Source organism: Tupaia chinensis, unplaced genomic scaffold (assembly GCF_000334495.1).
Source record: "Tupaia chinensis unplaced genomic scaffold, TupChi_1.0 Scaffold146079_1, whole genome shotgun sequence".
NCBI classification, from domain to species: domain Eukaryota; kingdom Metazoa; phylum Chordata; class Mammalia; order Scandentia; family Tupaiidae; genus Tupaia; species Tupaia belangeri.
Window position 1 is genome coordinate 381,667 of NW_006205935.1, and position 25,810 is coordinate 407,476.

A 25,810-nucleotide genomic window follows, 5' to 3' on the forward strand; every position below is an offset into this window, starting at 1 on the left:
TGGATTGCCAGTAAAGTCATGACATATTCTTTTCTATATAATAATGTGTCATGACTTTTCTGACAGCCCAATATATATTGGTTGACCAAACAGATTTTGCAGACTTGGCAACAAGCACCAAAACATTAAATTAATATAGAAACCTCTGAAGAAATACTGCCAATAATTTCAGAGTGAGAACACACATTCATCTTATTTCGCACAGATGAGGAGACTTCAGAAAGTCCATGGAGAAATGGAATTGAAGTAGGAGTTTATTTTGGTGCATAATAGTTTTTGGAATCCATGCATAGTATTTTTCATAACATCTATTTCCCATAAACATTTTAAAAACTTCATATTAATTTTACCTTGACAGTAACAAAGTCTATTAAAAGTCCAACTAATAGGGACCAGCAGATGATGTAATGGTTAGGTTGCTGGACTCCCATGTGGTCAACTGTCGTTTAAGTCCTGGACCCGTTGGATTAAAACTCATGCCAGCTGTGTGTATATGTGTTCTCAAAATCCTGAGAGGAGATTGGAGAAGAAGGATTGCAGAAATGGCCAACCCCTCTCGGGGGGGCCCCTCGCGGGGGGGGGGGGGTGCTGATTTCTCACTTTCTGTCTCTGTCTTTTTTTGTCTCTCTGGTGAGCGCACACGCCCTATAGCAAAAATCTCTCTCAAACACACACACACACACAACAGTTGTGAATTAGAGCATGTAAATATTTAAGCCATTAAAACACTCACAGCAGGTGGCAGGGTCTACATCACATCCCTCAGAGCAGTTGTGTGGAGAGTTGCAGACTGAACTTTGGGTGATGCACTGCTCTCTGGAACAGGCGGATTCTTCTCCAGAGCAACATTTTTCAGACTGGGCCTGTCCACAGGCAAAGACCCAGAGCTGGTCAAGCCCAATAAAGCTACCCTGGTTCAAAATAGTCCCTTCAAAAATAATCTAAAAAAAAAAAAAGATTAGTTTATGAATTTATATTCTTTTTAAAGACAAAGAAAAGAAAAAAGAAAAAGGAAGCCTAAGAAGGTTAATAGAGATTGTGCAATTAGAAAAACACTTATTTAAAGGGCAACCAAATGAGACATGGGTACACTGGCATCGCTAATGCCCCAAGAACAAGTAAAATGCATCCCACTTGGCCATCAAAAAGGTCCCACACTGCAAGCTTGTTACCTGTTTATCATCTTTACAGTTCTCTCATTTTTGAGACAGATGAATTAACTCTTATATACATACATTATATAATCAGAGGTATAACTATATCTGATTTCTCAACTACTGAAATTAGTTTTTAATCATGAAGGAAAATGTTGGGCAAATAAAGAACACAAAATAAGAGAAAACATTTAGCAGCCCAGGGGCAGATGGGTGCAGCAGCAAAACACAAAGCTCTGCAAGTTCGACCCTCATGGGAGTTTGCACCTGGACACTTCCTGAAGACACAGGACAAACGGGTGCCTACAATTTTGGACTGGCTAGAGCTGGGGCGGACTGTGGCATCAAGACTCATGTAGGACTGCCAAGGCTCTCCCTTCGTCTCTTACTCATATAAGAAAAAAAAATTAACTCAAAAAACATTAGGAGCCAGGTGTTGGCACAGTGGTCATGTAATACTCTGTGAGTTGGAGCCACAGGAAAGGTCTTGGGTTTGCATCCTGGGCCACCTTGACACACCACACGTGGCATATGTGAATAACAGGCCAGCTGAGGCTGGGAGTGGATCGCAGTGTAAAGATACTGTTGGAGGTACTGTCTCTCTCTCTCTTTCTCTCTCTCTCCCCATCTCTCTCTCAGAAGAAATAAATCAATTTTTAAAAATCCCTTAAAAATAGAAAAATCAAAAGAATAAAATACAAATACTACTAAATTTACATAAAAGAACAATTTCTCTAATAAGAAAAGGAAGTGCTAATTAAAATAAATAAATCTTGGGATTAGCAGATGGCATAATGGTAACATTGCTGTACATAGTCAACCATGGTTCAAACCCCAAACCCGGCAATTTAAAACTCATGTTGAGCACATGTGCATGCATACATGCACAAACTCCTGAGAGGAGAAGGGATTACAGTGTGGTCATCCCTCCTTGGGGGGAGGGTGATTTCTCACTTTTTGTCTCTCTGGAGAGCACATGCCTTATAGCAAAAAAATCTCTGAGAAAGAAAGAAACAAAGAAAGAGAGAGAGAAAGAAAGAGAAATTCCCCCCATTGAATTGTTAGTTCTTCTAAAGGTATACAATATTAGCAAGTGAAACAACCATCCACTGCTAGTCAAATGTATGGTAATGGTAAAATACTAGTATTCCTTGAAGTTCTGTCCTAAACAATGCTTAGCTAACACCAAGAGGTCAGGAGAAGAATAAATAGTTCACTATTAGCAAATACCTAATTCTCTGTTGTGTGATATGGTAGCTATTAACTATATTATATATAACTACTTCTATTTAAATTCATTATAATAAAAATTCCATTTTTCTGCCACATTTCAAGTGTTCAATAACCCCAACTGATTAGCGGCTACCATATTAGAAACTCATATGTAGAAAATTTTTAAGACTGAAGAAAGTTCTACTGAAAAGCATTGAATTAAATGTTGTTAAAGTTGTCAAGACACTAAGAATAAAGGTCAACTCCCTCCAACTTTGGTCAGTTTGATTTGGGAATAAATTCTCTTCTTTCCAAAATCATGAAAGATACATATTTGTTAAGAGTTACTTAAGATGAAGATTCAGTTTGCATATACATTTAACAACACAGTTTAAAAATATTAAATTCAAATATGTCTAATAATAAGAAAATTCTGGGGGCCAGTAGGTGGCCTGGTAGTTAAGGTGCTTAATTTCCACACGGCTGGCCACAGTTTGAATCTCAGACCTGATGACTTGAAAATCACACTGGGTGCACGTGCACGTGTACTCACAATCCCAAAGAAAACGGAGGAGAAGGGACTATGGTATGGCCATCCCCACCGGGAGGTGATTGCTCTCTGTACCTCTCAGTGTCTCTCTGTCTCTCTCTAGTAAGACTAAGTGATCTATGGAAAAAAAAACTTTAAAAAAATAGAAAAGAAAACTCTGCATGCTGCTATATGTTTCCATTATGAATATCATCTATGTGGAAATTATTGGACCAGGTCAACCCTCTTGCACAGAAGTTAGGTGCTATGCATAGGAAGCCAGATCCACATGGCTGACCATGGTTTGAATCTCAGCTCTAGCAGCTTGGAATACACGTCAGGCACATGTGTGTGCCCCAAATCCTGAGAGGATACAGAAATGGAGGAGAAAGATGACAGTGTGACTATGCCCCACTGGAGAGGCTTTCTCTCATTCCCTCTCTGGAGAGTGCACACAGCATTAAGCAATTAAAAACAAACAAACATGGACTTATAGCTGTGCATTTTCATATCCTCAAGAGATCAGATATGCAGAAATGATGTGCACTGGTTTTTAAAAATGGATGAGTTTAAACATACAGATCAAAAATCTGCCATTAAGCTAATGACATTTCATATATACTTGGAAACCTAGAACTCCAAATTTGCTTTCTCTACATTTTACATTATCTTAGAATTGAATAACAAAATAAACTTTAATCTTGGGACCAGCAGTTAGCATAATGGCTATGTCGCTGGATTCCCATGTAGTCGACCGTGGTTCACGTCCCGGACCCAGAGGCTTAAAACTCATGCCGGGCGCATGTGCGTGTGTGGCCAAGACCCTGAGAGGGGAATGGAGGAGAAGGGATTGCAGCATGGCCATCCCCCCGGGAGGTGATTTCTCGCTTTCTGTCTCTCTCTCTCTCTCTCTCTGTCTGGCAAGCACACGCACCCTGTAGCAAAAACCTCTCCAAATAAATAAATAAATAAATAAATAAACTTTAATCTTCAATTCATGTAAAAGAGAAACCTATTGAGTACCTCTTATAGAAGTTACAAAGATAGGTATCAGCTTATTAAAAAAAAAAAAAAAGGGTCAGCCCCATGGCTAATTAAGGGAACCAAAATTTCCCTGATCTGCAGCTCAAATCCCTGCACTATGGCTTGAAAAACATGCCATGCATGTGTGCATGCATGCTCCACATCCTTTTGGTGTGCAGACATGAAAGAGATTGCAGCATGATCATGCCCCATTGGGGGAGAGGGGTGCTTTCTCCCCCTACCCCCGCAAGCACACAAGCCCTCTGGCAACTAAAATTAAATAAAATTAAATAGTGTCAAAAAGTGAACTCAATAGGATAACATACACCTCAACTTTGTTAAGATTGCTACAAAAATGCTATAATTTAGAGATTCCAAACTTGTAATATATGAGATTCTAAAAGTCTGCATGGTTACAGTTCAGTATCGGTGAGCTCTTCTAGGAAAAAGGTATGAATGTAGTATTGCCATAAAGAAAGAAAATTTCACCAGGACTGGTAGATGGCATAATGGTTACATCGCTGGACTCCCACATGGTCCACCACAGTTCAAGTCCCAGTTCTGACGGCTTAACTCATGCCAGGCACGTGTGCATGCATGGCCAAAATCCCAAGCTGAGAATGGAGGACGAGGGATTGCAGCATGGCCATCCCCCCAGGTGGTGATTTCTTGCTTTTTATCTTTTCGTCTCTCTCTATCTCTTTGCTGCAGGGCACACACCCTATAGCAAAAATCTCTCAAGTTTTTTTTAAAAAAGAAGAAAATTTCATAAGCCATTCATACAACCAGGCTCTTTATTTTATACTTACCCCTCTACAAACATAAACCAATATACTCTACATATGACACAAAATCTCATGAGTTTTTATTCAGAGATAGCATTCCCACTGAGCATTTGTTTCAGCTGTATCTTGGGGGTAGTTCAGAGTTTTCTGTGTGTTATAATGATGTGAATTACTGCATTTGTAATGCACACTTCTGATATTCAATACCTGTTTACTATTATATTTATCTGTCTTACAATGCAATTTGCTTCCCTCCATGCTGTGAGAAGTCTGATGCTAAACAGTGCAAAGGAGGGAGCCCGTGGAGAATGAAGAAACTAAAACAAGAGTAGTCACACTCTGCTTCGTCTGCGGGAGAAAACTAGGCCTGAGTAGGTATAGGAACAATGAAAAGAAGTAGGTCATTGTTCTTTCCCAGAATATCCATCTACAGTTCATATTTAAATGTTAATTTACGCCAACTGCAATGGGTGATAAATTCATTGCTGCAAAGCCACAAGTTAAACGTAATATAGAAAATATATTTCTTTTTTCTTTTTTATACCTTAAATGTTTTCAGGTCTTCTGGTATTAATACGTCTGCTTTTGCCCATTTGCTGTGAGTTGACGTGCTGTGTATCCAGAGTATTTCTTCTTCCTTTGACATGAAGAGAAAGACAATACTCATCCCCCAGATTCGACTCTCCCTTTTACATACATGGTCATATACACTGCATTTAGTAGGGCTTACCTTACCTGCATGATATTAAATATGAAAAAAAACAAAGTATTAAAGTATTAAAGTACTAAAGTATTAGTGTAAAAATGAAAAAGTTGAATAACACTTTTAAAGGAAAAATAAAGGGGAGAAAAGGCTGTCCATGTAGTAAAATGAAACTTTCCCCCTTTCTTCTTGGATAAAGATTATTAGGACAGAACAAAAGAATCTGAATGGAATCATAAAAAAATAAAAGGAAATGGGCTAGCAGGTGGCATGGAGGTTAAGGCACTGAATCCTAAATGGCTAACTACCCGGTTCAAATCCCAGACCCAGCAGTTTGCATCCTGGGGCCATGTGCACATTCATGCACAGCCAAAGTCTCGAGGAGTATGAAAAACAAGGAATTGTGGCATGGCAATCACCCCAGAGGATGATTTCTCACTTTCCTTGTATTTCTTTTCATCTCTCTTTGACTAGTCCACGTGCCCTATAGTAAACACTAAAAGAATAAATAAATAAGGTACCATTCTTCAAAAATAAAACAGCAATTTTGGGAACCAGCAGTTAGCGTAATGACTATGTCGCTGGACTCCCACGTAGTCGACCGCGGTTTGCGTCCCAGACCGATGGCTTAAAACTCACGCCAGGCGCGTGTGTGTGCTTGCCCAAGATCCCCAGAGGAGAACAGAGGAGAAGGGATTGCGGTGTGGCCATCCCCCCCCGGGGGGGTTATTTCTCACTTTCTATCTCTCTGTCTCTGTCTGTCTAGCGAGCGCACGCACCGTATAGCAAAAACTTCTCAAAAAAAAAAAAAAAAAAAAACCAGCAATAATTAGCTGTTGATGATGCTAACAATGTAAATTTTTTTTTTTTTGAGAGATTTTCACTATAGGGCGCGTGCGCTCGCCAGACAGACAGAGAGAGACATTAGAGACAGAAAGCGAGAAATCACCCCCCAGGGGGGATGGTCACGCTGCAATCCCTTCTCCTCCATTCTCCTCTCGGGATCGTGGGCACGCACGCACACGCGCCCGGCGTGAGTTTTAAGCCACCGGGTCCAGGACGCGAACCGCGGTTGACTACGTGGGAGTCCAGCGACATAGCCATTACGCTAACTGCTGGTTCCCAACAATGTAAATTTTGAAACCAATAACATTAATATATTTTGTGATATTGCCAAGATACTAGAAAGGAAAGAAAAAATAGGCAAACATTTCATATAAAGGTGAAAATAAACTTATCAGGTGTATTTTATGCATGGTCTCCATTATATTATTTTTTCCCTATGGAAAAATTCTATATTCTTGGAGATTATATTTCTACAGCTTGATTTTTTTGGTCATTCTATCAAAGGCTTTTCTACATCTTCTAAAACATTCTATGTCATGCACCTGTACAATGATCATTTTCAGGTCACAAGATGTAGGTGAAATTGTTACTACACCCTGTGAGGGACAGAAGGCACTCAATAAAAATGTAAAATCTACTCTGAAATTGTGCCTATGGTACTGGTCTTTATGATTCATGGCTATGTTCTTATGCTCTACAATAACCTTATTTGTCCTTTAGGTGTTATCAAACATTCAACTTAATTTGACATTTTCCTGGGAAATACAGACCCAATTTTTCATAATATTTGCCTATAGGATACATTGATTTTTTTTTCATATATCAATATGGCAAAAATGCTGAGAATGGCATAAATATAGCTCAGGTTGAGCTCTAAGACTGGCTCTCTGACTGCCTCTACTGTAAGATAGAAAACAGCATTAGAAAGGGACACTTCATTGTAATTCAAATGACATGTGACACTCATTTTTCAGACTCTTGTACTTACCTCCTTCAGCTTCATTTATTTCATTCGTACCCAAGGTTTCTAAGAAATGAGTCTATTGTCAACTTCATCCTGTACCCACTCATGCCTACTACAAAATCCAAGTCCTAAATATTTCAGAAGATAGTCTAAGTCCATTTAAATTGACTTCATTTTATTCATTATTTATACCAACTGTTAAGGCTTCTACCAGCCCATGAAGCACAAGAGGTAGACATATTTTCAGCTCATAGTTTCCATGTCACATCAGAATGAATTACAGTTAAAAAAAGTTGAAATAGACAACTAATTTTTCTTCCAATTGTTTTCTTCATAATTTCAGTTATTTAGCATCAAGACATTTACACCTTCCACAGATGCTTTTAGTGACGCGGCTTGACAGATTATATTCATCACTTCCCCCACTTTCATTTTGTGAGGATAATTTAAGAGTTATTGTGCTTTTTTTTCACTATGACTAATTGATTCTCCCTGTTCTACCTGAAAATAATGCTTTTACATTTTTTGAAAAGTGAGCAGAGTTCTTTCCAAACTTAAATGGCTTTTCATATACTGAGTGGTATACTGTAAGTGAGGTCAGATTTTTCTGCCACATTTTCTGGCTGATGATTCAAGCAGTGATAAAATGAATACACCCTAGCAGCCCAGGGGCACACAGGTAGTGCAACTTCTTGGGAGACTGGAGGCTTGGTTCCAAGACCAATGTAAATACATCGGGCACAATGACCCTGTGTTTCTAGTTAATCAGGCAGCTAGAGGAAGAAAAGCTTGACAAAATGAGACCCTCTCAAAAATACCTATCTTTTTGGGGGCCAGCAGGTGGTGAAATGGTTAAAATCGTTAAAGCACTGGACTCAAGTTCTGGATCTGATGGCTTAAAACTCACACTGGCAATGTGTGCAGGCATGCCCAAAATCCCAAGAGGAGAATGAAGGAGAAGGAACTGTGGCGTGTTCATTTCCCCCTGGGAGTGATTTCTCACTTTCTGTCTCTCTATCTCTGTCTCTTCAGTGAGCCCAGTATGCTATAGTAAATGCCTCAAATGAAAAAAAAAAAAAAAAAAAAAAAAAAAAACAACTCTCTCTCTCTCTCTCTCTCTCCCTTTCTCTTTCTCTCCCCCTTTTCTCCAACTCCCTCTTTTTTGCTCATAAAAGAAAAACAAAAGATATGTGCGTGGGGGTGTAGGTATCCCATCGAAATAAAATCAGTTTTTACTTTATTTCTGTTTTTACTTAACACCCATCATCCAGTTACTTTTAGCAGATGTCAATGTCAAAGCAGCCTGAGCTAAAGGAAACTGACTTTTCTTCCAGTGTCAGGATTCCTGCAATTACTGTCCAAGAGGTCATCAAAAATTTCATGAAAAACTATGCGTGGACTTCAAAATTATTATACCAAAATGAATATAATTTAATTCTATTTTTGAATAAGTCTTTAAAGTTCTCTCATATTGCCAAATGTTTTCCATTTCTAGAATGACTTCTATTATCCCTACGATTCCTTTATTCTCATCTACAAATACATTCTTCTTCACAATAGAAATACTCAGAGTACCTCATGTCTTTTCCCACTTGTAGAGGATTATTTTCAATTAATGTTAGGGTGAAAAGGCCTGGACTAGTTGTATTCAGTAGCATAATTGGCACAACTTTCACTCTATTTGGAATGCCTTTTTTTTTTAATTCAAATGATTATTTATCTGTATTTAATCAGTCATCACCAGACTTTAAAACTGTATCTCCTGATACTAAAACAAGTAATTTACTTTCATCATCTCTCTAGCTTTATGCTAAATAGATCCAAAATCCAGAACAGATAACATCAGAGTTTCATTATGGAACTAACAATACAGAATCCCATATAGCACATTTTTATTAGACATAAGTTTATTTAATATATACTCATAAATTTAACAGTTTATGAATAACTATTGTGTAAATTATCCTATTAACTTTTCTACATAATAGTACCTCTTTTCTATTATTATTATTATTTACATTTAGTCACTATTATCATTTAGCTTGTAAAGAGACTTTACCCAGCATGATATACACCTCAGACCAGCCCAGTTGAGAATACTATATTCCTCCTCATCAACAGGTAATAAACCATATCTGGGCCCCACTATATATAATAGTACCTCTTAAACAGGCTTCTTAATCATCATTTTTAAAAGTAGGCTGAATGAAGTTAAAGGATATCTAAAGTCAATATGCAACTGAGAAACAGAAACACAAAAATAGAAATATCAGTTAGTCAATAAATTTGAAACAAATGTGAGCCTCTTCTTACCTTATAATCATGCAGTCCTACTCTCAACACACTGTTTTCCATTGAGTAGTAGAACTGCAGACGGCAACGCTTGCTTAAGCAGTGATACACAGAGCTATTCAGATATGCCCTGTTGTCTAAAGGGTTAAAAGATTGCTTAGACCCTACCCACACATAGTACCCTGGAAAAAAAAGAAAAAAGAAAAAAAAATTTAGAAAAAACAATTAGCTGCTTTCTATCTGAACAAAATCAAAATTATTAAATTTTCTAATTTTTCAAGACCAGGCTTGAAATACAGATATATTTAAAGGGATACGAACTTTTTTATTTTTTTTGAGAGGTTTTCGCTATAGGGCGGTTGTGCTCGCCAGACAGACAGAGAGAGACATAGAGACAGAAAGCGAGAAATCACCCCCCAGGGGGGATGGTCACACCGCAATCCCTTCTCCTCCATTCTCCTCTCAGGATCTTGGGCAAGCATGCACATGCGCCCCGCGTGAGTTTTAAGCCACTGGGTCCGGGACGCGAAGCACGGTCGACTACGTGGGAGTCCAGCGACATAGCCATTATGCTAACTGCTGGTCCCCAAAGGGATACGAACTTTTAAAAGGATAGCATCAACTACAAAAATGAGTTTTCAGTTTCATGTATGATTCTTAAAATGTACTGAAATATTTTAATTCTTCAAAGTTTGATAAAACATACAATATTAAAAATTCTATTGTCTCATAAAATAAATCTATTGTATAAAAATTCCTACAATACCCAATCATTATTATTATTTTCTTTTAAATATTATATTGCAATATCTTAAAATTCAGAATTCCGTGGGCCAGCAAGTGGCATGGTGACTAAGGTGCTGTTTCACACTTGGTCAACTTTGTGGTTCAAGTCCTGGACCCAGGGGCTTGAAAAACACTCCAGGTTCGTAGGTTCATGTGTGTGCATGCCCAAAATCCCGAGAAGAAAATAGAAGAGAGGGTAGGTACTGCAGTGAGTCCATCCTCCTTGGGGTGGGGGGAGTGATTTCTCACTTTCTCTCTCTCTCTCTCTCTCTCTCTCTCTGTCTATCTGTTAAACTCATGTTTTCTGTCCAACAGCAAAAACACATGAAAAAAAAAATGTAGAATTCCTCTTCTTTGTTCAAAACTTATTTCTACTTCTGATTGTTTTCTCCTTGTAACAGTAAAATCTTTATGGTTTATGAGACTAAATTTAAAATGTTCTCTGTGTTCTCTTTCTTAACAAACTACCTGGAAGTCTTACATCAGTGGGTTGTCAGAAAAGTCATGCCCAGTGTGTTTTTCAAGTCACAGGGTCTGGGACTCAAACCATGCAGTAGGCCATATGGGAGTCCAGTACCCCAAACATCATGCCACCTGCTGGTCCAGCATAGAGGAATTTAAGGGTGGCAAAACTATTTTACATGATACTATTAGGTTGTTGGGAAAGTCATGATGTATTTTTCTGGTTTTCCATGCAAAAATGCATCACGACTTTCCAGATCACCTAATATAATGGTGGAGACAAGTCACTATACATCTGTCAAAACCCAGTAAAGCAGCAATCTAAAACTATATAAAATATGTTTCATTTCCTACCTTCATCATCACTACTTTGGTCCTGCCAGAGTGTGGACTCAGATGCAGGGACCTCTCTGTCTTTTGTGCGTACCCAAGATACGTGCCCAGGTGGTGCCTCTGATGTCCAGTCGCACATGTCATTTTCAAATCCACAGGCCCGACACACTGAAGAGGGAAGAACCACACCTTGTTAGACCAGTGTAGTCTCCTATAGTGAGTGTTCAACCAGAGCTGTATGCTGTCATCAGTGAAGACGCTTGCACACACACACACACACACACACACACACACACACAAATTCATAACTGAATTTTTTAAAGAGAGCTTTTTGCTATAGGGCGTGTGCACTTGCCAGAGAGACAGAGAGAAACAGAAAGCGATAAATCACCCCCCAAGAAGATGGCCACACCACAATCCCTTCTCTTCCATTCTCTAGGGATCTTGGGCATGCACACACATGCGCCTGGCCTGAGTTTAAGCCACTGGGTCCTGGACTCAAACCATAGTCGACTATGTGAAAATCCAGTGATGTAATCATTATACCATCTGCTGGTCCCTATCTGAAAATTTTGATTCAACAAACTTCAGTGGGCACTAGCAACTTTGTTTTAATGAAGCTCTCCAATTGATCCAGACGTTCAATCTTCCATACGAAGACGATTGCTATGAAAACATGAAAAGAGATTCCTAGTTTTTCTTGTATTATTACTTCAGTTGAAAATATTTAATGCATTATATTTGACCTTACCTACTTATGTAATTAGATTAAATCTATTTACTATCCAAATCACATTATCATTTTAAAACAGTAATACTGTGTATAATTCCAAGGTGGCTATTAACAATATTATTTTAGAGAACAACCTCAGTTTAAATTGACATATTTAGTATCTTTCACTCATTTATTTATGTATTTATTTGTTTGTTTGTTTATTTTAAGCTTTGGCCATAGAGTATGTGTGCTTAAGAGAAAGACGGTGGGGTAGTGAGAGAAAATGTGAGAAATCACACCTTGGTGATTGGCCATGCCACAATCTCTTCTCCATTCTTCTGCTGGGATTTTGGGCACACATGCACAAATGCCCAGCATATTTTCAAGCCTCTAGGTCAGGGACTCGAACTGCAGTTGGCTACTTAGAAGTCCACTATGTCGCTTGCTGGCCCCAGTATTTTTCACTTTTTATTTAAACTACAGACTTCCAGTAACACTCCAACTAATACTAGGGCAATAATGTCCACAAAGGTTGGCATGTGGTTTTCCTAAATGGTGTCTGAGGATTATAAAGTGCCCTCACACCAACAAGGTAAGCATCTCAATTTAACACTTACGTTTCAGACCTTCCTCTGCAGAATCAACTCTGCAGAGATCTACATCTGGATGGCATAGTTCCAGAGTGGTGCTGGATTCTTCTTGACACGGTAACATATTATCTGTTCAATTTAAAGATTGGCAAGAAGTGAGATAAGGGTGCAACTAGAAAGACTCATATCCTTTTACATTGTTAACAATTGTTGTATAAGTATTGTCCCCCCAACTCTTCTCTATGGCAGGATTAAACTATTACACACACTCATTCACACACAGAGAGATGAAAACCAACACGCCAGTGCTTCTGTCCTTTAATTAGATCTCTGTGATGACAGACAAGCCTCAAAACCAAACCTTCCTTGTTTCCAACTAAAGTAAGTAAGCTGCCCTAATCCTGAAACTAAGAGCCTATTATTAGGTGGGCAATTGCATAATATGTGTGCAATGTAACAGACAGGGTTTCCTTTAACTGGATGCTACATCTTCCCTAGAATAGGGAAGTCCTTTCAAATTGTGCCTGATATTTTGTTGTTCCCCCTGCCCAACCCTGTCACAGAACTTGAAGGTAGATGAAGTCTTCTTCCTACCCTCATTGCCATTTCCAGACAGTTCTCACTTTCACCTTCCTAATGCTTGAGCTTTGACTCTACAAAACTCGAGAGGCTCATGGTGTTGGCTGTTGGTGCACTGCCCTTCAGTCCCTGAAGATGTTAGCTCTCAACTATTGTTCTTTTTTTTTTTTTTTTTTTTTTTTTTAAAGACTTTTTTTTTTTTTTTTTTTTGCCTTAGGTCATGTGTGCTTGATAGGGCACATGAACTCACTGGAAAGAAAGAGAGACAGAAAGCAAATCACCCTCCAGCCAGGATGGCCACACTGCAATCCCTTATCTTCCATTCGTCTCTCAGGATTTTGGGCATGCCTGCATACACTCCTGGCTTGAATTTTAAGCTGCCAGGTCTGGGATCTGAATCATAGTCAACTATGTGGGAGTCCAGTGACGTAATTATCATGCCACCTGCCAGCCCCTTGACTGTCATTCTTTGTCATTTCAATATTTACTTTCACCTTGCTTCTCAGTTGCTTGATTTTTTTCTTATTGATGATCTTGAAAGAGATTGAAAAAGGAAAAACAATCCCTAACTTTATTCCTCTAACCAGGTGCTATCGTTACTCATGATCACATTTCCTTATCTTCATTTCAAGTAACCCACTCTTTACCCATCACCCCTATGGTTCCAGCTCCCTCACTTTAGTAACTAGCAATATCTTCTTTGTTTATTTGTTTTTTTGAGAGGCTTTTGCTATATGGCACATACACTTGCCAGAAAGAGAGAGACAGAGAGACAGAAAGAAAGAAATCACCCCCTGGGGGGGGGGGATGGCCATGCCACAATCCCTTCTCCTCCATTCTCCTCTTATGATCTTGGGCACGCATGCACACACACCTGGCGTGAGTTTAAGCCATCGGATCTGAGACTCGAACTGCAGTCAACTACGTGGGAGTCCAGCGACACAGCCATTACACTAACTGCTGGTCCCAGTAACTAGCAATATCTTAAGTGCACTAGGCTCTACAAGCCATGGTCTTAAAATCTTTTCAATTCCTTTTATCCTCCATCACCTCCTGATTTCTTTTCTTAAGATGTTAGTGAAGTCACTCCCTGACCCTTCTCATGCTTCCCCAAACCATTATGGCAAAAAAAAAAAAAAAAAAGAAAGAAAAGAAAAGAAAAAAAGAAAGAAAGAAAAAGAGAAGAGAGAGGATCATGTGTCTGGGAAGTCCAGTGCCACATGAGGCCCAAGTGGCTGCTGAACTACAGCAAAGAAGTAAGAAAAAGAAGGGAAGTTGGAAGGGGCACAAGTGAAGCAAAGGGGGAAAAGACAGTTCTGGTGAGGGTGAGGGGTGCGTGTGCACTCCATTTTCCCCTCACTCTCCCCATGGGCGACTGCTCTCTCAAAGCCCAGTTACAGATGGACCCAGTGCACTGGGAGCTGTCAGTCCCATCAAGATTATGTCCCCTCTGGTGCTGTTGGCTGGGTTATGAAGCGAGTCCAAGGCTGTGGGGATATTACCTGACTCCTCAGCCCCGGCAACTGTTCCTGCTGCCCTGAAAAGAAAAGAAAAAAAGAAAGAAAGAAAAAGAGAAGAGAGAGGAGGAGAGGAAAGAGAAAAAAAAAAAAAAGAAGAAAAGAAGAAAACCAAAACCTGGTAAATGCAACCGTTCTTCTCCAATCTGTGTCTGTGCAGCTGAATTTGAGTAGAAAATGGCACACAAGCACAGGACCGAAGCACTTCATTCTCTAGACTTTTCATTTCACTGCATCATGGCAACTTATATTCTTTCCTGTTCCTCCATTTCCTGAGTCCCCACTGCCCACTGGTGTGGGTGGAATATCCCTATTCCTCTCTGGCCATTCCTTTTGTTCATATAGAAATTGTCTTTCTTCTTTACCATTTAAGAAATCATTTCAGCAATGTCCGCCTCTCTTGTTGACAGCAGTATGTTTTCTTTCTTGTAGCACCAAATGGTCAAAATTTCATTTATTTTAGGAAAACATTCCGAACCAACAACCTTCTCCAACTACTTCTCAAAGAGCTGCTCCTTCTCACTGATCCCAACACCCATTCTTCTCCCCACTTCTCTCTTGAACCTATTCCAATGAGTTTTTTAAATAGGAGTTAAATTCACATTACATAAAATTCATCATTTTAATCATTTAAAATTATATAATTCAATGACTTTTAGTGCATTCATATTGTACAGTCATCCCCATAATCTAATGACAGAACATTTTCATCACCATGAAATAAAATTCCATGCCTATATGTAGCCAGTCTCTATTGTCTCCTCTTACCCACTCCTATGTGCCCACTCGGGACATTTTATGTACACAGATTATGTAACATGTAGTTTTTGGGTTCTAGCTTCCGTCACTTAGCATTATATTGGGTAGAGCTGATCACTCCTTCCTTTTTGAAATATTTTCTTTGCCTGGCTCCAGCACATAATGTTCTCTGGGTTTTCCTGTGACATTGATGCTTCTTCTCAGTCTCCCCTGCTGGTTTTCCTTCAGCTCCTCAATGTTGGATTGCCCAGACCTTGGTCCTCGAAATCTCTTCTTTACACTCTTAGAGACTCGTTAATATTACCTAACTGCATGCTTTTAAAACCACTTGTAAATGCTAATGACTCATAAAATTTTATCTAAGGCCCAGAGCTTCTGCTAGACCCCAACTCAGACATTCTGCTGTTGAATTGAGCCCTTCACTTGGATCACTAATGATAATCTCAATAGAAACAAGTCTAACTCTAAACTTCCGAGTTTTCTCCTCCCAATCTTTCCTATCTCAGGTAATAACAGCCCTATCTTTCTAGTTCAGGCAAGAAATCTGGAGTTATGCATCACTTCTCTCCCTCTCTCCCTCCTACCAAGGATGCCATCCATCAGCAAATCTCTGTTTTAGTGATAAAACCCACCCAGAATCCACCTCTAACCAACTCCATGACTGCCACCAACTCTGATTAGAGAACATCATTTCTTTCTGGATTATACCGGGTCATTGGAAAAGTCATGACACATTTTTGCTTAGAAAAACATAGAAAAATACATCATGACTTTTCCAATGACCCAAGTAATGCTTCTTAATTTTGCCTCCTGTTGCTGCTCTTGCCCCATCGTAAACTGACCTCAGGACCTTTCCTTAGGCACATGCTTGTTCCTCTTACTCCTAGGCCTTGTTTGCTCAGATAAAATTTTTAATGTGACCATGATGATGACTTTATACTTAACCATCTCATCCTAACCTCTGGCACTTCTTGGCCTAGTTTTATGTTTCCTTGTTCTACACAGCAAATATCACCACTTGACATAAAATATATTTCTTACTATATGCTTGTCTTTTTCTCTGCCCTTGACTGAAATTGAGCTTCATGAACACATGAAGCTGCTGTTTCATCACAATCTAGAAAAATTCTTGGCATAACATAGGTACTCAATATTTATCTATTTAGTGAATAAATCAATCAATGGCCTGAAAACTATTTGACAATTTTTTAAAAAACAATAACATACATGGTCTCTAGATCTTTCACCTTATTACTTATAATAAAACTGAAGCAATTGATTATGAAAATGATTTACAAGCCCACAGCAATAGTGTACACTGGTATGATGTTGCTGTTCTACAAGCTGAGGCCATCTGGAAGGTCTGGGTTTAATTCTTGGCCCACACTAAAAGCCAAACATGGTGGCATGCTCTTGTAGTCCAGTTACTCAGAGGACTGAGGCTGGAGAATCATGACAGTGTGAAACCCTGTTTTTCAGATATTTATTTATTTATTGACAGAGAGCATGTATGCTCCCCATAGGGAGATGGAGAGAGAGAGAGAGAGAGAGGAAATTAAAAAAAAAAAAAAGAACCTCCAATGGGGCATTGTCATACCACAATATCCCTTCTTCCATTGCCTTAACTTGTTAGGATTTGGAGCAAACATGTACATGTACTCAATGTTTTTTCAAGTCACTGAACCTGGGACTTGAACCGTGGGTCACCATGTAAGATCAGGGCTTAACAAATGCTCTACAGGGCTCATCCTAGACCTTATCTTTAAAGAAAGGGAAAAAGAGAAAAAGGGAGGGAGGTAGAGAGGGAGGAAGGAAGGAAGGAAGGAAGGAAGGAAGGAAGGAAGGAAAATAATTTATGAATATATTCATAATCTGGTTTCTCATTATGGGACTTTACAAATGATTATATGCAAGTGCTCTTGAATGTAAGAATCACAGAAAATAAAGCCACATACGCAATTGAAGAAATGTTGACAATGAATGAAGTTAATATTGCACAATAATAATAACCATGAAACAAGTAAAAACTTTAATTTTTGTAGATTTATATATAATAGTTTTAAATCTGCTCCCTAGTGCTACATAATTAAATATTGCTCATAGTTCAAGTAAATGTTGTATATTATCGCTAATTCACTATTATTAACACAAGACACAAAACAGAAGTACTATAACAAAAATAACAAAATAGTCAAATACAAAGTGTATGCAATTAAAAAGATAACTATGTCAATTGGATTAAATTTATTTTGCCATTGTCAATAATTTTTACAAACTTCAGCCACCAAACTGGAATTTACAATCATAAAACCAGTGAAAATGTGGGTCAATGCTTTGGTGTAGTCAGTATAAATTGTTAATCAATAAATCACAGAACGCTTTTTTTTTAAACTACATTTAATCCTAGAGCTCAAAGCTATTTAAAGATGTTATTTATTTACCTTCATATTAATTCTCCCCTTTCTTCCCGTCCCCCTCCCCTCATTCTTACATTGCCATAGCACCACCATCTGGCTGCAGAAAATTATTTGGGGGAGGGGTTAAATATCCTCTGTCAATGACACATGATCAGCAGGATGAAGCTTTGCCCATTTCCAAGGTCTCTGTACCAACGAAGCCACATGTCTGGGGGCTGCCATTCTTCAAATCTTATCTAGTACAAACAGGTTGTGTGAAATTGGCCAGAGTCAGATGGTAGAGGCTAAAGTCCACATCTCAAAGCCATTGCAGTAAAAGTTATAGTAATTAACATTCACTTTTTACTCCAGAGTTTTTTTTTTTTTTTTGAGAGATTTTCACTGTAAGGCGCATGCGCTCGCCAGACAGACAGAGAGAGACATAGAGACAGAAAGCGAGAAATCACCCCCCAGGGGGGATGGTCACGCCGCAATCCCTTCTCCTCCATTCTCCTCTCGGGATCTTGGGCACGCACGCACACGCGCCCGGCGTGAGTTTTAAACCACCGGGTCCGGGACACGAACCGTGGTCGACTACGTGGGAGTCCAGCGACATAGCCATTACGCTAACTGCTGGTTCCCAACTCCAGAGTTTTCAGACAATTTCTTTGTCAATTTTCTCAAGTTAGTAATGTCTGTCGATAAGTAGTTAGGGGATCTTGAGGGCTTACTGGAGGTCAGCTAAGGTTAAAAAAAGTAACTAGGTCCCTGGTTATTTAACTGGATAATGTATCTGCATCATTCAGATATTAATTAAGGGATGAGTTGCATATCATATTTGTTGGCTTTACAAATGAGAATAAAGCAAAGTCCTGGAAGCCCAAACTAAAAATATTCACAGAACATTCATAATATTCTGATTATGAGCCACAGCATGCAATCATTATAAAAAATTATAATCAGCAATTTCTTCAAGAATCAGTGTTAGCCAAGAATCAGTGATTAAACACATTCTCATTTAATCACCATTACAAGGCTTTTTTTTTTTTTTCTTTTCATACTTGCTACTTTGGTAAGGTCTAAAGCAATCTTCCTTTCAAAAAAATGTACAATTAATTTCATATCTTATCAAGGGCAAAGGTTAGAATGGTATTGTTTAAAGGTATGGAAATAGTCTAGAACACTTCTCTATATTATAAAAAGGATATAATCTTATTGCCCAATTTGCAAAGTATTAAAAAACCATGAAAATACCTTTAAGTAAGCACTTTAATAAAATTGCTTGTGCTTTATATTAAAAAGAAATGCATATATAAGGTTTTTTTTTTTCACAGATAACAGTACAACTAATGTTATGTTATAAACTTCTTACTATCAGAATTTTTTAACATTGGGAACCAGCAGTTAGCGTAATGGCTATGTTGCTAGACTCCCACGTAGTCGACCGCGGTTCACATCCCGGACCCGGTGGCTTAAAACTCACGCCAGGTGCGTGTGCATGCGTGCCCAAGATCCCGAGAGGAGAATGGAGGAGAAGAGATTGCAGCATGACCATCCCCCCCTGGGGGGTGATTTCTTGCTTTCTGTCTCTATGTCTCTCTCTATCTGGTGAGTGCACATGCCCTATAGTGAAAAAAAACCTCTCCAAAACAAAAAAGAATTTTTTAACATTAAAAAGTGATTTTTCCTCTTATACTATGCTCTATAATTTATATACAGAAAGATTAATATTTTCTAGTATTTATTTGTGTCACTTTTGACAAAGCATGGAAACATGACCTTCCACTCGATCAACACTCCATTTATTTAGGTCTTCTTAATGTCTTTTATCAGTCTTTTATAGTTTTCAAAAGAGATATCTAGCATAAATTTTGATAGATTTATATGTAAGAACATACTTTTATTGTATTACAAGTTATGTCATTTTTTAAAAGATTTATTTATTTTATTTTATTCATTTATTCATTTATTTTAATTTGACCAGAGAAAGAGGGAAAGTGAAAAAGCAAGCTAACAAGTCTGGGACTCAAACCGTGGTCAGCTATGTGAGAGTGTTCAGATCCTTAACCACCATACTACTTGCTGGACCCATTATGTCATTTTTCTAATCTTGATTTCCAATTGCTCATTGTCACTAGATAGAAATAGAATTGATCTTATACTGACCTTGTATTCTCCTACCATGATATACTTGTTTAATAGTCTTCATTAATTTATAAAATTTAGGAAATAGTATGCATAATTATGTCATCTGAAAGCTCGCAAATTTATTTCTTCTCCTCCAATTATATGCCTTTACTTATGCATCTTGGCAAACATTCAGTTTTTTCATCATTAATATTTTTTAGTTGTGTTTTTTTTTAAATTATATCTTTTAATTTTATTGTTATTATTGAATTTGTCCAGCGAGAGACAGCAAGAGAGAGAAAGTGAGAAAGCAAGCGACTAGGTTCAGGGACTTGAACTGCAGTCAGCCACGTGTGAGTCCACTGCTCTAACCACCATAACACCTGTCAGCCCCAGTTGAGTGAGTTTTGTACATGTACTTTACCAGGTTAAAGAAGTTTAATTTTATTAAGGTTTTTAAGCATGCGTGTATGTTAAATTGTGTCAAATGTTTCTTGTGTCTTTATTGAGATTATGTACTCTTTTTTATTTGTTTCTTCCATGGCAGAGAGACAATGATAGAGAGCCAGAAGGACAGCACCCCGCAGAGTCTTCACACCCTGACCTATTCCTAGTTTCAGTCAGCCCTAACTAGGGGGACACGTGGCCAGCATGTACCAGGAGGCCTGGAGATGTGAACTTGGGACCTTCTTATGGGTCCAGCATTGAAGAACAGTGTATTACCACTGTGGCACCATCTGGCCCCATAATTTTCTTTAGTCTGTAACATGGTAAATTACATTGATTTCTTTTCAGATATTAAACCAGCCTTGCATTCTCTGGATGGCTGTGCCTTACCATCTTTTTCACATATTATTGAATTATATTTGCTAACATTTTATTGAAGATTTTTGTGTTTGTTAGGAATGAGGTCTATAGTTTTCTTTTCATATATATTATATATAATATTATTTTACTAAGCATAGAGCAAGTGAGAGTGCACATGAGAGAGAGAAGCATCCTTGACAGGGTCCCCTCATGTTGCATCTGCTTGCCTGAACCCTCTAGCTCATCTGGACCTTGGACATGCATGCACACCACATGTCTTCAAGCCAATCCAGGAATCAGAACCTGCAGTCAGTCACGTGGCTTCCAGCACTGCAGTTTAGTTTGCTCCTGAGTGTGCCACCCAGGTTGGCCTCTTTTCCTATACTTTTCTCTGTGTTTGGTTGTTAGGGCTGCCCTTGTAGAATATGATGACAAATGTTTTTTAACTTCCATTTTTCTTGATAGAGTGTATAAATTTGATACGATTTGTCAGTAAAACCATATGGTCCTGCAGGGACTTCAAAAAGTTCATGGAAAAATGGAATTAAAGTATTAATTTTTTTTTTAAATTTTTTTTTTTGGAGAGATTTTCACTGTAGGGCGCGTGCGCTCGCCAGACAGTCAGAGAGAGACTTAGAGACAGAAAGTGAGAAATCACCCCCCAGGGGGGATGGTCACGCCGCAATCCCTTCTCCTCCATTCTCCTCTCGGGATCTTGGGCACGCACGCACACGCGCCCGGGGCGCGGTTTAAGCCACTGGGTCCGGGCCATGCACCGCGGTCGACTACGTGGGAGTCCAGTGACATAGCCATTACGCTAACTGCTGGTTCCTGAGTATTAATTTATTTTGATGCAAAATTCATGTGTAGTTTTCTGATAATCTGCATTTCCATGAACTTTTTGAAGATCCCATCTAAAGTGTTCATGTGTATTACTATTAATTTTCCTTGGTCTTAGGTACTTTTTTTTTTCCTCTTTTTTTAGGTTTTTGCCATAGAGCACATGTACTCACTGGAGAGAGACAAAGAGAGAGAGAGGGAAAGTGAGAAATCACCATCCCCAGAGGAGGCGGGGAGGGGATAGGGATGGCCAAGCCACGATCCCTTCTCCATCCTCCTCTAGAAATTTTGGGCATGCATGCACACATGCCAGCATGATTTTTCAAACTGTGGGGTCCAGGACATTGAGAGACAGCACCATGACAATCTTGATGGTGTAATCTCTTCCCAGCCGTAGCCAGCCCTAGATTGTGGGCACATGGGTGCTTGGCATACTCTCCAGACACAAACCCAAAATCTCTGTGTGAATCAGCCTTGTAGAGCCCCATGGCACTTTATAACTGCCACCATCGGCTCCTAGCAACCTCTGGCTTGTAACAAGCAAGCTTAGACCATTTACATGTAATGTAAGTAGTACATGATTACTCTTGGCAATTGTATGTTCAGTCCTGCTTTTGTTATTCTTTTTTTTAAATTTATTTATTTATTTGCATTCATTCACTGTACATCATTACAACATACAAAATGAGATTTTCCATCCAGAGTACACTGTTTATTGTCTCAATCAAGCACATCAACAAACATGTTATTGTCAGCAAACAATTTTCCATTTCTTGTTTTCTGTATGTTTTGCTTTTTTTTTTCCCCCATCCTTGATTCCCTATCTCTTACCCTCTGCCATCTCTCACTCTCCTCCCACACTGTCTCTGGTATTTATGTTTGCTTTCTATACTGTTTTCCCCCCACATTTTATTGAATCACCAAAGACCCTAATCAATCCAAATACCCTCATAGCAAACACAGCTGATATATACATTTCCATAGACACAAGTCCAGTATATACTTCAGTCACTTAATCATTCATATTATAAAAAATTTTCCATTTCTAGCTCCTAGAATTATTTTTATCCCTCTTTCTCACCCTCTGTCCTTTCCCACCCTCTTCTCACACTACCACTGGTGTCTACAATTGTCCTCCATTCCTTTCCCACCCACCTTGTATTGATCACACAATTTCTTACATAATCTAACTACTTTCAATAATGAGTTCACTCATTACTATTAAGAAAATCAGTTTTAACTTAAATCAAAGAAATACCAAGGAACTTTGCTTAAAGCCAGGAAACAGGTTAGGATTCTGTTCAAATGGTAGGTGCATGAACCTATCAGTCTCGTGTACTTTTATCTTCTGTTCTCGTTCAATTTTCCTGATTAAATTCTGGGATATAGTATTCAACTCCAGACTTGTCCCTATGATTAAGTTAGCTACTTTCTCAGTTTTTGGACTCTTATTTCCATGTATCTGCGTTTAGTTTTCCTGATACAGCACATCCTTGAGAACTTCTTGGAGGTCTGGTCTGGTGCTGGTAAATTCTTTCAGGTTTTGTTTATCTGAGAATGTTCTTGTCTTTTCTTCCCACCTGAAAGATAATCTTGCCGGATACAGTATTCTTGGCTGAAACTGCTTCTCTCTTAACACTTGGAATATATTTTCCCATTCTCTCCTCGCTTTTATTGTTTCTGATGAGAGATCTGCTGTTAGCCTGATGGGATGTCCTTTGTAGGTAACTTGATGTTTTTCTCTTGCTAATCTTAGTATCTTGTCTTTGTCTGCAGTTTTGGTCAACCTGGCTATAATGTGTCTTGGAGAAGATCTTCTAGGGTTGATTCTATTTGGGGTCCGTTGTATTTCCTGGGACTGGATCTTTGAATGCCTCTCTAGGTTTGGAAAGTTTTCTTGCAGGATTTCCTGGAATAGATTATCAATGCCCTTATGGGTTTCCTCACCTTCTGGAATGCCAATTATCCGGATATTTGGACGTTTGATGGTATCCAGTACTTCTCGCATATTATTCTCAAATTTTTGTGCCATTTTCTCAGCCTTCATGGTGGATTTTTCTAGGCCAGCCATTTTCTCCTCTACATCTGAGATTCTATTTTCTGAATGATCTAGTCTGCTTTTAATACTTTCAAGGGAGATTTTGACTTCCTGTATTATAGACTTCATCTCTAACAGTTCTGTTTGAGTCTTTTGTAAAGTGTGTAATTCCTCTCTTAGATCTTGCAAGAATTTCCTCATCTCCCAGAACTCATCAACTTCTTTCTCCTTTCTCTTTAGCAGATCATTGTCTCTCTTCTCTTCCATCTCTGTTAGCTTGGACATTATGAATGCTCTAAATTCCTTATCAGACATTTCCATGATTTTCACCAAACTGCTTGTGGAAGAAGAAGAGTGACTCCTTTCCCTTGGAGGAGAGGTATTTTCTTGTTTTCCCATATTATTTGTGATCTGGCAGTGATTTCTCGTCATCTGATGGATGGTGTGTTTCTTTCAAATTCTTGAAATTCAGTCTGAATGTTTAGGAGCAAGCAGACAGAGGGGTTCTAGAATCTCTGTGCTGTTCTGTTGTGATCACTGGTGCAGCAGATTCAGTAGATATTGAGGAATATTTTAACCCTGTAATACCTAGTTCACAGGAGCCATGTGGAACCTCCTTCTGAAGGCCTGGCTTCTTCTGCTGCTAGCTTGTTTGTTGGTGGCTAAATTATCAGTAGAATATCTTCATTTCTCTTGTGCCCTGCAATACCTAGTTCACAGGAGCCATGTGGCTTTTGTTATTCTTTTTACTTTACCTTTCCCCTCCCACCATTTCTGCCTTTGAGTCTTAGTAAATTATTTCAATATGGGAGTATTTTGGTATGTTCAATTTTAATGTGTCTATATTTTTACTTATACTTATTTAGTGTTTGCTTCAGTAATAATAACATGAACATCTAAGTTTAATATTATACTCAAAGTTTGTTAGCATCCCAGATAAAATGTAGAAGTCTTATAAAAACAGAATTATTTCATGTCTTACTTCATGCTATAGTTATATGTGTTACATCCACATACCCCTCACACACCACGGGGATGTTAAAATTTGTGCTTTCAACAGTCATATGTATTTGCATGTGTGTGTGTACATGTGTATACTCTCTCTATATAATAAAATATATATAAAAATAATTAGTGGAAATATAATTCCACTATATTTATCCATACATTTATGGCTTCAACTGTTCTCCCTTTATTATTGAAGTTATAAGTTTCTACCCAGTGCTTTTTGTTTATTTGTTTGTTTTTGTTTTCTGTTCTGAAAAATGTCCCTTTGCATTTCTTTTATAGCAGGCTTTCTGGTAATTAATTCTATGAGATTTCCTTTCTCTGAGAATATCTTCATTTTGCTTTTATTCCTGAAGGATGTTTTCAATGCATGTAGAAATCTAGTCTGGGAGGGGCCAGTGTTTGGTATGGTAGTTAAGGCACTGTATTCCAACATGGCAGATAGTGGCTTGAGTCCCAGATGTGGCAACTTGAAAATCATACCAGGTATGTGTACATGCATACCCAAAATCCTGAGAGGAGAAGGGATTGAGGCATGGTCACCCACCCTGGGTGTGATTTCTCACTTTCTCTCTCTCTGGCTAGCTCTCTTTCTCTGGTGAGCACATGTACCCTATGGTGAAAAAAATCTTTAAAAAAAAATGAAATCTAGTCTGTGCTATTAACTTTAGCATTTAAAGATGCTTCACTATGTTGTGGCCTCCATTGTGATGGGGACCCTACAGTCTATGTACTCTGTAGAATTTACCATCTCTACAAAGTAGAGACCGCAATAGTTACAAAGAAGGCACACCTTACACAATTACTTCAGGAAAGATACTGTGCTCCTTTGTTAAAGCTTTTATAGCAAACCACCACAAACTGGGTGGCTTAAACTTTAAACATTCATTTTGTCACAATTATGGAGCCTCAAAGTCCAAAATCAAAAATGTTGACATGGTTTATTTCATTCTGTGTTCTCTATCCTTGGTTTTTCTCCCTGTCTTAACCTAGTCTTTACTCTGTGTCTGTCTTTGAATATCTTCTTTGTAGAAGGACTTCAGTCATATTGGATCAGCTCACCCATGACTTATTCCCCCCCACCAGTGTAACTTGTTAGATGTTCCAACTCCAATACAGTCACACTGTAAGGCGCTGCGGGTTAGAACGTCCACACATGAATTCAGAGGCACACAATTCAGTCAGTAACAGTAAACAAACAGCCACACTAACAAACAGTAAGAATAGTATCTTACCCTTATACAACATGCGGTTTTTATCTTTGGTCGCTTTCAAGATTTTTTTTCTTTACTTTTTTGATTGTCAAACTCAACCATTATGATGTATTTCAATTTTCATGGTTGAG

General features: G+C 38.6%; 1 protein-coding gene across 1 annotated transcript in view; it reads right to left on the reverse strand.

Annotated features, from left to right (window-relative positions):
• Positions 1-25,810, reverse strand: part of MALRD1 (MAM and LDL receptor class A domain containing 1) — a 400,826-nt gene that overhangs the window by 299,823 nt on the left and 75,193 nt on the right. Inside the window, exons 6-10 of the mRNA XM_014584241.1 lie at positions 12,422-12,523; positions 11,111-11,257; positions 9,530-9,690; positions 5,248-5,340; positions 734-941 (exon numbers count right to left, since the gene is read on the reverse strand). Coding sequence (XP_014439727.1) covers positions 734-941; positions 5,248-5,340; positions 9,530-9,690; positions 11,111-11,257; positions 12,422-12,523 — 711 coding nt within the window. The remainder of the gene's footprint in view (positions 1-733; positions 942-5,247; positions 5,341-9,529; positions 9,691-11,110; positions 11,258-12,421; positions 12,524-25,810) is intronic.